Genomic DNA, 13246 nt, shown 5'->3' with positions numbered 1-13246 from the left:
GTGATCTCGGGCGAGTCACTTTATCACTCTGTGCTTGTTACCTCATCTGTAAAGTGGGTATTAAGACTGGAAACCCCGTGTGGGCCATGGACTGTGTCCAACCTGGTTATGCATCTAACTCAGCATTTAGTAGAGTGCCTGTCACATAGTAAGTGCTTCATAAATGCCATAAAATGTTAAAGTGGGGTAAAATTTTAAACCAGTTATGCTCACCTCTGGTAAGAAAAAAAAAAAACTGCCTTCATGGGCACCTGTAGCAATGAGACCTCTACCCTCCCAGTTCTCTAGACTGGTTGGGGCTAATTGTATTGTATTGTATCCGGGCGGTCCCGGAACGCCCTCCCTCCTCACCTCCGCCAAACTGATTCTCTTCCCCTCTTCAAGACCCTACTTAAAACTCACCTCCTCCAAGAGGCCTTACCAGACTGAGCTCCTCTTCTCCCTCTACTCCCTCTGCCAACCCCCCTTCACCTCTCCGCAGCTAAACCCTCTTTTTCCCCTTTTCCCTCCGCTCCTCCACCTCTCCCTTCCCATCCCCACAGCACCGTACTCGTCCGCTCGACTGTATATATTTCCGTTACCCTATTTATTTTGTTAATGAATTGTACATCGCCTCGATTCTATTTAGTTGCCATCGGTTTTTACGAGATGTTCTTCCCCTCGACTCTATTTATCGCCATTGTTCTTGTCTGCCCGTCTCCCCCGATTAGACCGTAAGCCCATCAAACGGCCGGGACTGTCTGTATCTGTTGTCGACTTGTTCATCCCAAGCGCTTAGTACAGTGCTCTGCACAGAGTAAGCGCTCAATAAATACTATTGAATGAATATTGTAGTAAACACTTAAATACTATAACCAGTATTACTACTCTCCTAAATCCTTAAAACAATGCTTTGAACATCCTAAGTGCTCAGTAAATACTACTGATCGCTTATCTAGCTTTTACAGTGTGAGAAACTACCCCACTCCCAGCCCCACCCCTCAACTAAATCCGGCAACATTTTTCACTCCATCGTAAACGTTATTTTATTCACAAAAATGAGGCATTTTTGCCCCAGCATTTCTCTTCACGGTTAAAGGGTGGCCAATTAAAACCTGGAACACGTAGCCAGACGCTTCTTGTTCCTAAGAAGACAAGAACAAAGCTCTGAAACTCGGGACTGCTTGATAAACCAGAACTAAAATCTTTAACTCCCACACAGGGAGATGCAGCTGTACAAAACCTCATGGTCATTCTGCCTCTGCAGATTTTTGAATGATAAAATTTCAAACCATTATAAAAATGCTCACTTGATATTGTGCATTTACCTTGACGTTTTCTCAGCAAAATGTGTCTTTTTCTATCACCTTTCACTTGAGCTCGTTTTTTTATGCTGACCTTCACTTATTCTTTGTCTTCCAAAAGTCTCTTTTTTTTCTTAAACAAGAGCCCCTGTCTTCGGAAGCGGTAAAACCTGTCCTGCTGCATTGATTACTCTGTCAATCAATAGTAATTATTTGCATTTGGAGGGCCTGAGGTGTTCCATGCAGGGGGGAAAGGTGTGAGCAAGAGGAACAGTGGAGGAATGATAACCTTGGAGGGAGAGAGCTGATTTGAGTGCCTCAAGCCAATGGTCCTGAGTTTGTTTGATGTGGAGAAAAACGAGTAGCTATCCAAGGCTTCTGCTAAGTGGGGAGACGTGTCCGGAGTGAATTTTTAGAAAAAACGGTCTAGACGCCCAGTGAAGTGTGGACTGGAGAGGCGAGAGCGGAGTGAAGTGTGGACTGGAGAGGCGAGAGAAAGGAGGCAGGGAGGTTAGCGAGGGGGCAGATGCAGTAGTTGAGGCAGGAGACGCCAAGGCCCGGGACCAGCACGGTCTCTGAGTGGAGAAAAAGACTGGAAATGTGGAGGAAGAAACCTCAGGATTTAGAGGCAGAATCCATATGGTAACAGAAAGAGGATAGCGCCGGGATATGCAGGCTTCAGAGCGGGAGAGGGTGTGGTGTGGGCGATTGTGATGGGAAAACTAGGGGGAGGGCAGAACTAGGAATACTAGTAAAAGTAGAATTCGTAGAAATAGTAGCAGTTGAAGTAATAGTAGTAGTAGTAGAATAATAACGACGGCATTTGTTGAGCGCATACTATATGCCAAGCATTGTTCTAAGTCCTGGGAGGATACGAGGTGATCAGGTTGTCCCACGTGGGGCTCACAGTCTCAATGCCCATTTTATAATTGAGGTAACTGAGGTCCAGAGAAGTGAAGTGACTTGCCCAAAGTCACGCAGCTGACAAGCAGCCGCGCCAGGATTGGAACCCGTGACCTCTGGCTCCCCAGCCCGGGCTCTTTCCACTGAGCCATGCTGCCAGAAGTGCTGTTTATTGTTGTATTGTACTTTCCCAAGCACTCAGTACAGTGGTCTGCACACAGTAAGGGCTCAATAAATACCACTGAACGAATGAATCAATGAGCGAACTTGGGGCTTTTATCCATCTCATGCAAAAAATATCAAAACAATGGCTGCCGTTTTTAAAAAGAAATCCTCGCGTACAGACTATTCCTCACTGTCTATGGTATGAGGAAATCCATATTCTAATGAATCAACCATTTTAAATTAGACTTACACTTCACTTATGAATCTTTCTATGGTGATTCTTTCACCATCAGGAAAAGACTCATCTTCGGTGGGCAGACCCAGGGTTTGGAGAGCTATAAAATCAGAAGGAGAACAAAGTCTATTAAGTCTCTGATATTTTCTCACCGAAATTAAGCTGGAAAACGACTCCCGGGAGGACACTGACCTTCTCTGAGCTGTACGGAGGTGATGTAGCCTTGCTTTGAAGGGTCCATCATCTCAAACATAGAGGTCAAATTCGAGTTATCCATAAGGTAAGGGTAAGCCACCCCTGTCATTCTCGCAATCTTGATTCGTTCAAGCAGACTTATTAAAAATTCTCTCAGCCTCTCTGCAAACAGAATCGGTTGAGGCTTTAGACAGAGCTGGCAAGACACAAAATATCATCCCCGGGCACAGTAAACAGAGGAGGGCTGTTTCTCCTTCTTCCTGCCCCACACCCTGCTAGGTGCTGGAGGATTTTACAAGGGACGTTTAGGGCTCCGCCCATGAGTCTTATCTCGACAATTTAAAAATGGGCAGGGTCTCACCAGCTTCTATACAAGCAAAGGGGATGGAACGATGGCCAGAGAAGGGCGGGCCTAATGGTGGTGTTTGTTAAGTGCTTATTATGTGCCTGGCACCGTACTAAGCGCTGGGGTGGATACAAGCAAATCAAGTTGGACACAGTCCCTGTCCCATGAGGGGTGCAATTCCCATTTTACCGATGAGGTAATTAAGGCACAGAGAAGTCAAATGACTTGCCCAAGGTCACATTGCATACAAGTGGTGGGGTCAGGATTAGGACCCGTGACCTTCTAACTCCCAGGCTTGTGCTCTTTCCACTAGGCCATGCTGCCTAAGCCAATCAATCAATGGTATTTGAGCGCTGACTCTGTGCAGAGCACTGGACTAAGCACTTGGGAGAGTACAACCCAGCAGAGTTAGTAAACGTGTTCCCTGCCCGCAACAGGTTTACCTGCTTCAGCGCTCTGCAGCAAGTGGGGGCAGGGTAGGGGGGGTGGAAGGTCCCTCCCGAAGAAACTCTAGGATTTTGGGAAATCTATATTATTCCAGAAGATGGCTCCTGTGGCATCATCGCTGTACATGGCGTGCCCGGTGGGACGTGCATGCGTGGCTCAGTGGAAAGAGCCCGGGCTTGGGAGCCAGAAGTCATGGGTTCAAATCTCAGCTCTGTCACTTGTCAGCTGTGTGACTGTGGGCAAGTCACTTAACTTCTCTGTGCCTCAGTGACCTCATCTGTAAAATGGGGATTAACTGTGAGCCTCACGTGGGACAACCTGATTACCCTATATCTACCCCAGCGCTTAGAACAGTGCTCTGCACATAGTAAGCGCTTAACAAATACCAACATTATTATCACGGGGCGGGGTGGGGGGAGACGCAATCAGTGTCCACCCTAGGGAAGGGGTGGCAATCCTTCCCTCAGTCAGCCAATCGTATTTATGGAGCACTTACTATGTGCAGAGCACTGTACTAAGTGCTTCCTAGTCACAGGGAAGCCAAATGCATGGCTCATTGGAAAGAGCCCGGGCTTGGGAGTCAGAGGCCATGAGTTCGAATCGCAGCTCTGCCACTTGTCAGCTGGGTGACTGTGGGCAAGTCACTTCACTTCTCTGTGCCTCAGTCCCCTCATCTGTAAAATGGGGATTAATACTATGAGCCTCATGTGGGACAACCTGATGACCCTGTATCTCCCCCAGCGGTTAGAACAGTGCTCTGCACATAGTAAGCGCTTAACAAATACCAACATTATTATTATTATTATTATTAAATGTCCACCAGCAGCCCTGCTTCCATGTCTAAACTGTAAATCCGCTGGGGGCAGGGAATATGTCCACTAATTGTGCTATTATACTCCCCCAAATGCTTAGTACAGTGCTCAACACACAATAAGCATTCAATAAATATGATTAATGAATGAATGTCAGGGTGTGAACCTTGCTGACTGGCTGGCAACTGTCTCCTCATCTGTAAAATGGGGATTAAATCTTTCTCCCTCAAATTTAGACTATAAACCCTAGGTGGGACAGGGACTGTATCTTGCATCTACCAATCAATCAATGGTATTTATTGAGCATTTACTATGTGCGGAGCACTGTACTAAGCGCTTGGGAGAATACAATGCAAGCGTGACTCAGTAGAAAGAGCCCGGGCTTGGGAGTCGGAGGTCATGGGTTCGAATCCCGGCTCTCCCACTTATCAGCTGTGTGACTGTGGGCAAGTCACTTAACTTCTCTGTGCTTCAGTTACTCATCTGTAAAATGGGGATTAACCGTGAGCCTCATGTGGGACAACCTGATTACCCTGTATCTAACCCAGCACTTGGAACAGTGCTCTGCGCATAGTAAGCGCTGAACAAATACCAACCTACAACAACAACAGAATTGGCAGGCATATTCCCTGCCCATAATGAGTCTACAGCCGAGGGGGAAGACGGGGATTGTCTACACCAGCGCTTAGAACAGTGCTGGACCCACAGTAAGCACTTAACAAACACCATAAAGAAAAAAGAAATAAATAAAGCAAATACCTTAAAAAAAACCCTACAGGGAAAGAGAATCTACTAGATCTAATTTGGAGAAGTGGACTGGAGTCAGGGTTAGCGGCACATGGGTAGAACCACTCAGCGACAGTAACCACAGCTCTATGGAGTTTAGCATTTTTGTGGGGAAAGGAAGGCCAAAACCAATAAACACTAGGAAATTTAATTTCAGAAAAGGTAACTGGAAAAAAAAACCTAGGGAAAAGCTGGAGAGAGTAACTAAAAATAGTAAGTAGCCTACAAGATGTCTTTAAAAAAACAAACCCAAAACTCCTTATATTAGAGGCCCAGATTAAATGGGAGCTGCCAAACAGAAGAAAGGTGACCACGAAATTCCCTGGATGGCTAACTGGCATAGTAAGAGAGGGCATCAATGGGGGAAAGCCAAATGCCTTAGCAATGAGAAGCTAATGATAATAATAATAATAATAATCATTATGGTATTTGTTAAGGACTTACTATGTGCCAGGCACCATACTAAGTGCTGGGGTGGATACAAGCAAATCGGGTTGGACACAGTCCCCGTCCCACGAGGGGCTCACAGTCTCAATCCCCATTTTACAAATAAGGTAAGTGAGGCCCGGAGAAGTGAGGTAACTTGAAGAGAAGCAGCATGGATCACTGGAAAGAGCACGGGCTTGGGAGTCAGAGGTCATGGATTTGAATCCTGGCTCTGCCACTTGTCAGCTGGGTGACTGTGGGCAAGTCACTTAATTTCTCTGTGTCTCAGTTACCTCATCTGTAAAATGGGGATTAACTGTGAGCCTCACGTGGGACAACCTGCTTCCCCTGTATCTACCCCAGCGCTTAGAACAGTGCTCTGCACACAGTAAGCGCTTAACAAATACCAACATTATTATATAGTAAGTGCTTAACAGATATCATTATTATTATTCTCTATGCCTCAGTTCCCTCACCTACAAAATGGGGATTCGATACCTGTGCTCCCTCCTGTTTAGACTGTGAGCCCCATGTGGGACCACCTTGAATCTACCAGCTCTTAGAACAGTGTTTGGCACCTAGTAAGTGCTTAACCAATACCACAATTATTATTATTATGATTATTATTCTCTATGCCTCAGTCCCTCACCTAAACAATGAGGATTCGATATTTGTGCTTCTCCCTGCTTAGACTGTGAGCCCCACGTGGGATGGCCTCATTATCTTGAATCTACCAGCTCTTAGGACAGTGTTTGACGCTTAATAAGTGCTTAACAAATACCATAATTATTATTATTATTATTCCCTATGCCTCAGTTCCCTCACCTACACAATGGGGATTCGATATTTGTGCTCCCTCCTGCTTAGACTGTGAGCCCCACGTGGGACAACCTGATTATCTTGAATTTACCAGCTCTTAGTTTTTGCCACCTAGTAAGTGCTTAACCAATACCACAATTATTATTATTATTATTCTCTATGCCTCAGTTCCCTCACCTACACAATGCGGATTCAATATTTGTGCTTCTCCCTGCTTAGACTGTGAGCCCCACGTGGGATGGTCTCATTATCTTGAATCTACCAGCTCTTAGGACACTGTTTGGCGCTTAATAAGTGCTTAACAAATACCATAATAATTATCATTACTATTCTGCGTGGCTCAGTGGAATGAACCCGGGCTTGGGAGTCACAGGTCGTGGGTTCTAATCCCAGCTCCGCCTCCTGTCAGCCAGGTGACTTTGGGCAAGTGACTTCACTGGGCCTCAGTTCCCTCATGTGTAAAAATGTGGATTAAAAAACGTGAGCCTCTCGTGGGACAATCTGATTACCCTGTGTCTATCCCAGCGCTTAGAACAGTGCTCTGCACATGGTAAGCGCTTTACAAATACCATAATTATTATAATTAAAAAGGGGATGAAGACTGTGAGCCCCTCGTGGGACAATCTGATTCCCCTGTGTCTACCCCAGCGCTTAGAACAGTGCTCTGCACATGGTAAGCGCTTTACAAATACCATAATTATAATTAAAAAGGGGATGAAGACTGCGAGCCCCACGGGGGCCCACCTGATGACCTTGTATGCCCCCCCCAGCGCTTAGAACAGTGCTTGGCACAGAGTAAGCGCTTAACAGATGCTACCGTGATTATCATCACCTCATCTAGGCAATGGGGATTGGGCAGGTGTGCTCCCCCCTGCTTAGACTGCGAGCCCCACGTGGGCCGACCTCGTTATCTTCTTGCTATCTACCCCACGGCTTGGGACCTAGTAGGCGCTTAACAAACAGCCCGGTTACCATTTATTGGGCGCTCGCCGGGGCTCGACAAGCACTGGTGGAGGGTGAGGGGGGGGTCGGGGGTCTTGCCTGGCCGGTGGTAGAGGACGCTGCTGGTGAGGCCGCCCAACAGGTCCGGGATGCGGTGCTGGCTGAGGTAGGCCTGGGCCGCCGCCTCCTCCTCCCTCACGGCCGAAGCCATGACCGGTCCTTCGGCCGTTGCTAGGAGACGAGGACGCCCCCGCGGCGCATGCGCGGCGACACCGCGCCCACACCCCCCGTAAGGCGGGCCGTCCCGCTCCGCGCATGCGCCGCGCTCGAGGGGGCGGGGCTACGGCCAAGGCCTCGCTTGGTTGAGCGCATGCGCCGTCGGCCGGTCATTCATTCATTCATTCATTCATTCATTCATCCCATCGTAGTTATTGAGCGCTTGCTACGTGCTGAGCGCTGGGACTGGACGACTCGGCAACAGAGAGAGACCATCCCTGCCCAGGGACGGGCTGGCAATCGGTCAGCGGCATATACTGAGCACTTACTGGCTGCCGCATCACTCCAGCGGTGTGGCTCCGTGGAAAGAGCCCGGGCTCGGGAGTCCGAGGTCATGAGTTCGAATCCCGCCTCTGCCACTCGTCAGCTGTGTGACTGTGGGCCAGTCACTTCTCTGCGCCTCAGTTCCCTCATCTGTAAAATGGGGATGAAGACTGGGAGCCTCACGTGGGACAACCTGATGACTCTGTATCTACCCCAGCGCTTAGAACAGTGCACTGCACATAGTAAGCGCTTACCAAATACCAACGCTGCCCTGGGAGCCTCACGTGGGACAACCTGATGACTCTGTATCTACCCTGCGCTTAGAACAGTGGTCTGCACATAGTAAGCGCTTACCAAATACCAACATTATTAGGATAGTAAGCGCTTACCAAATACCAACGCTGCCCTGGGAGCCTCACGTGGGACAACCTGATGACTCTATCTACCCCAGCGCTTAGAACAGTGCTCTGCACATAGTAAGTGCTTACCAAATAGCCACGTTATAATTATTATAGTAAGCGCTTAACAAATACCAACGCTGCCCTTGCCGATCCAAGCACTTACCACCCTGCCCCGATTACTGCATCCGCCTCCCGTCTCTCCCCATACCAGTCCCTATTTCACTCGATTTTGCTCATTCTTCTACAGATCCATTCAGTCCATGTTTCCCCACTCCTCAAGCACCCCCGGGATTTGCCCCTAAACCTCAGCATCGAAAAGAAACAGCTTTAAGGCTTACTATCAGCTTTAAAGCAATCATTTTATCTTACCTCCCAGATTTCCTACCGCAACCCGGCCTGTTCACTTGACTGCTCTAACAGTTACCATCCTTTAACACTGATCTACCCGATATACCTCTATCTCGCCCACATCCTCCCCCTGGCCTGGACGTCCCTCTCCCTTCTTATCCGACAGACCACCCCTCTCTCCACCTTCAAAGCCTTCTTAAAATCCCATCTCCTCCAAGATGGGAGCTAAACCCCCAGCTAAACCCTATTTCCCCTCTCCCTTCCGCATCATCCCGGCCCTTGGATTTCTACCCTTTATTCCGTCACCCTCAGCACTCACGCACAAAACTGTAATTTATTTATATTAGTGTCTGTCTCCCCCTCTAGACTCTAAGCTCCTCGTAGGCAGGGAACGTGACTCCCAACTCTCTTAGCGGAGTGTGCTGCGCAGAGCAAGCATTCAATAAATACGGAGGACTGATTTCTAAGTCAGGTGGCAGAGGCCACAGAGCAGGCTTTGCCTACTGACAAGTTTCCACGTTCCAGCCCCGCTGAGGTGCGGTTTGATGCGTGATAAGGACTTCTCATGGGCATCCCCCTAGACTATAAGCTGTGGGCAAGGGAACGTGACTGTTTATTGTTGTACTGTATACTCCCAAACGCTTAGTACAGTGCTCCGCACACCGTAAGCGCTCAATAAATACGATCGACTTACTGAATTCTACCCTGGTCAGGCGCCTGGGCTCCTTGGGGAAAGGGTGCCCATCCAAGATCTGGCATCGCCTCCCAAGGCCGGTCACCCGGGCTCTCGGGAATTCTGTGTTTACCGATTTCTGAGCAGGGAAACGGTGGTGACCGCTTGGCTGGAGGCTAAGCAGGGGTCCGGATGCCATCCGGTGGAGCCAGCTGACCAAGGCTCCCGGCCAGCGGGGGAAGAGGGGATCTCCCAGGGGCTGTGGTGGAGGAACAGGAAAGAAGAGGCTGAGGGCAAGTCACGTGCTCTTACCACGGCTTGGGCAGAGAGGTTATTTCTGGGCCACTAGCTGTTTTCAGGTGAGAGTTTCCCCAAGCAAAGAGCATCACACCTGCCAACACCGGTGAGGACAGTGGGTAATAAAAATCATAATACTGTAGCATTTGGTAAACCCTTACTATGTGCCACACACTGAACTAGGCGCCGGGGTAGATACAAGATAATGGGGTTGGACACAGTCCATGTCCCACATGGGGCTCACATGGAGAGGGACAGTGGGCGCTGGATGAGGAAACTGAGGCTCAGGGAAGTTGTGACTTGCCCAAGGTTGCACAGCAGGCAAGTGGCAGAGCTGGGGTTCGAACCCAGGTCCCCTTTCCACTAGGCCACATGGTAAGGGGAGCACCCACCCCTTAGTTCTTAAATACCAAAATTCCATCTTTTCCTCTTCTCCCAGGGAATCGATGCTTCTTCCTCTCCCATTTTCTTTCTTCAGCAATTTCCTGGGGCCCATCTTTGAAAAGCACACTGAAGTACACGTGGGAAAGGCATAGGCTGTCTCAAAATGCCACTGCCAACGATCTGAATTAAACACGGAAGGAGTACGACAGGAACAGCGTGTCCTAGTGGAAAGCGCACAGGCCTGGGAGACAGAGGATCGGGGTTCTAATACCACCTCTGCCGCTTGCCTGCGTGACTGTGGGCAAGTCACCTGACTGCTCTGTGCCTCAGTTTCCTCATTTGTAAAATGGGGATTCAATACCCATTCTCCCGCCTACTTAGCCCCTATTCCACATGGAACTCACAGTCTGTGTTCCACCCGATTATCACGTATCTCGTATCTGTAAAGACTGCTGATGCCGCCGTAGACTCTTGTCTCGAGCGGGAATCTTCCGGTCGGAAGGGAGACTGGCAAGATCACCTGGGGAAACAATATACTGAATGACAATCCAACGACGGTTTTTCTTACAAACATATAAATTATTTTATTTACAAAGCCATGTTACCAAAAAAAAAGGAAAAAAGAAAAAAAAAAAGAAAGCAAAACCCCAAAATACAATCGCTCACTCAAATCTCCTCCCCGCCCGACACTGAACCATGGCAGTATCCTCAGATCCAGCTATGTCTGCTTCTTCTTCTCCTTTAAAACTGTAAGCTGTAGAATTTACTATTTACACCGACTTTAGACATTTATTCTGCTTACAATTATCACAAGCGTGGAATGAATTCTACCGGAGAGGGCTATTAGAGGAAGGTGCGGGACAAAGGATGAAAATACTTAGTGTTACAAAACATGGATCGTAGAAAAGAAATCCACTCTACAATATGGCATTTTTTTTCGAATGATTGGACATGCGTCTTCAAAAGTCTTCTGGAAAAGGTTCTAAAATCTGTAGTAGGAAAGCACAAGAGAGCAGGTGCAAATTCTTTTTCTGTGCAACAACAGTTATTTAATATTCCCATGGCTGGCCAGCTAGGCAAAACCCAAAGAGTTTTGTTAAAGTGCCACGGGGAACAGCATAACAAAATAGAAGGTGTAAATAGAAAAATGTCTTTTTTTTCTTTTTTTTAAAACAATAGTTCACTGAGAATCAGCAATAATAGAATATGCTGTATAAACTATTCTCTACAAAGGTCGATCTGCATTATTTACAATCGGTACATTGATACAAAAGAAGGCATACAAGTTTTCCAAGTCGCATTTTTTTTTTTTATGGCTGACAGGTCTATGCATTGCGTATGTGGAACAACCAAAGCTTCTGAGCCTTCTATTGCTGGAGACAAAAATCACAATATCTTCAGGCAGACGGGATGGGAGGGAGTGAAGGGTGGGGGGGGGGAGGTGGAGATGGCTGACAGGGGTCGGGGGTGTGAGGGGGTGCTGGGGAGAGGGCAACACTTTAGCCCGCTCGTGAGGCCCCGATCCAGTTTTGCTCCATTAAAAAAAAGGAAAAAAAAAAAGAAAAAAAAGAAAACCTTTTATTTCCACTTCACTTCTCATGCTGAAAATCCAATCCGTTACAAAATAAACTAACGGTCTGTGGCGAAGTGTGTGGGGCTGTGTGTGGGTTTCGCTTTCTGCTAGGTTTTCCAGAAGCGCCGTCGTCTCGGGCGGAGCAGGTTCAGAAAGGCAGAGGCGGTGGTGGTTGGCGGTTGGCGCCCTCCGAGCTCACCAGCTGAGAGAGGTGTAGAAACCCAGACAGTTCCTGAAGCGCTCATTGAGTCACCGCTGAGACAGATTCTCAGAAGCAGCCACGAAAATCTCCAAACTTTTGCTTTCCCTCCGGAGCTATAAACGACGACAGTCCAGGAATCGCAGAGGGTCACTGTGTTAGAGATTTTTTTTTTTCCTGTTTTAACTCCTGCAGGTTGTACAACTCAAAATAAATTATAAAAATCAACAGACTTCTCTGCTCCTAAAACTGAAGACAAAAAAATTGTGCAAAAATAACCAAGATATGTACACGCTTTTCAGTTCGAAGAAATGTACAATAAAAACATAATTCAAAGAACATTTTAAAAATATAAACATTGCTCAAACTTTCCTAAGTTTCATATTGTTTCTGAAACTATTCTGGTCAGTTAGCTCTGTAATATAGTAAAACATAAATTATTACAAAATTAACACTATAAAAATTTACTTTAAGAATATCTTCTAAACTTTTTTCAAAGGGTCTAGCCTTGTTTATAATTGCTTCAACATTTTATAAGTCTTAAAATCTGCCTTAAGCCTTTTTTTAAAAAAGAAAAACAGTAACAATCTCCTTTCTAGTTGCAATCTCTTCTTTTTCCCCAAGACGTAGTAAATAAACCAGCATATAAGTGCACTTTTAACACTGTAGAAATAAGAGTTAACCCTCTGCCCAAATGTCCCGGTGCCTATTTTCAACTCCTGATTATACAAAGTTGTCGATTTTATTTAAAACCAGAACCCGCCTCCCCCTCTCAGTTTTGGTCCCAGGACCCCATGAGAAAGAAACACTGTCAGTGCAATCCAGCGACGAGGAGGACGACGACAAGGGTCACCCCGGCGCCTCGGTGAGCCCGCCCCGGGAGGTGACGGAGCCGAGCGGTAGCTCGGCCTGCACGGGGAGGGAAGGATGGGAGGAGGCGAGGGAGAAAAGAAGGAAGAGAAGAAAGAAGAGAGGAAGAACAGGAGGCGGGGAGAGAAAAAGAAAGAGAAAGATGGAGGAAGGGAGAAAGGAAGGAGGAAGACATGGAGGGAGGAAGGGAACCTGCCTGCTTCCCTTCAGGGGGGTGACCCTCGGAGCTCCGCGATGGGGACCTGGCCATCAGAGACGGGGTTGGCGGAGCCGTCGGTAACTCCCGCTACTTCAGCCCCCCGAGCCTGTAGCTCAATTGAAAGGCATCAGGAAAAAGCACTGGGGCAAACCCAAAGCCTCCCTCCCTGTCAGGGTCTCCCTTCCATGCCCGGACTCCCCGCTAACTCCTGCGTCCTCTCCCCGGGCCTCACCCCTCCCCTGGCGGGACGCGAGGATGGAAATGTAGCTGGGAGCTCACCAACCTCAAATCCCCGCCCACGGAGCCTGACAGCCTCTTCCCCTCCCACCCAGGAGTCTGGGGTCCTGGGCCCCCGCATGGGGCGGTGGGAAAACCATAGAGGCCTGCCTGGGGGAGGGGGCCC

The 13246-nt window shown here is 48.0% G+C and overlaps 2 protein-coding genes across 3 annotated transcripts in view; both read right to left on the bottom strand.

Moving 5' to 3' along the window:
- Window positions 1-999: 999 nt before the first annotated feature.
- On the bottom strand, window positions 1000-7654 carry EFCAB10 (EF-hand calcium binding domain 10). Of its 2 annotated transcripts, none has more exons than XM_001508657.5 (4): window positions 7459-7654; window positions 2779-2943; window positions 2602-2686; window positions 1000-1124 (listed from the first exon to the last, which is right to left on the bottom strand). In XM_001508657.5, the coding sequence occupies exons 1-4, from the start codon at window positions 7568-7570 to the stop codon at window positions 1088-1090; spliced, it is 399 nt and encodes a 132-aa protein (XP_001508707.2). In that variant the 5' UTR covers window positions 7571-7654; the 3' UTR covers window positions 1000-1087. The 2 variants fall into 2 exon arrangements, with proteins under 2 accessions (XP_001508707.2, XP_028933168.1); XM_029077335.2 differs by having other exon boundaries at window positions 7390-7641.
- Window positions 7655-10599: 2945 nt separating this feature from the next.
- ATXN7L1 (ataxin 7 like 1) overlaps window positions 10600-13246 on the bottom strand; it is a 62205-nt gene continuing 59558 nt past the window's right edge. Inside the window, exon 12 of the mRNA XM_039913953.1 lies at window positions 10600-11296. Coding sequence (XP_039769887.1) covers window positions 11228-11296 — 69 coding nt within the window. The 3' untranslated portion in view covers window positions 10600-11227. The remainder of the gene's footprint in view (window positions 11297-13246) is intronic.

This window comes from Ornithorhynchus anatinus, chromosome 13 (genome assembly GCF_004115215.2).
Source record: "Ornithorhynchus anatinus isolate Pmale09 chromosome 13, mOrnAna1.pri.v4, whole genome shotgun sequence".
NCBI classification, from domain to species: domain Eukaryota; kingdom Metazoa; phylum Chordata; class Mammalia; order Monotremata; family Ornithorhynchidae; genus Ornithorhynchus; species Ornithorhynchus anatinus.
This window is presented reverse-complemented; position numbering and strand designations above follow the sequence as displayed.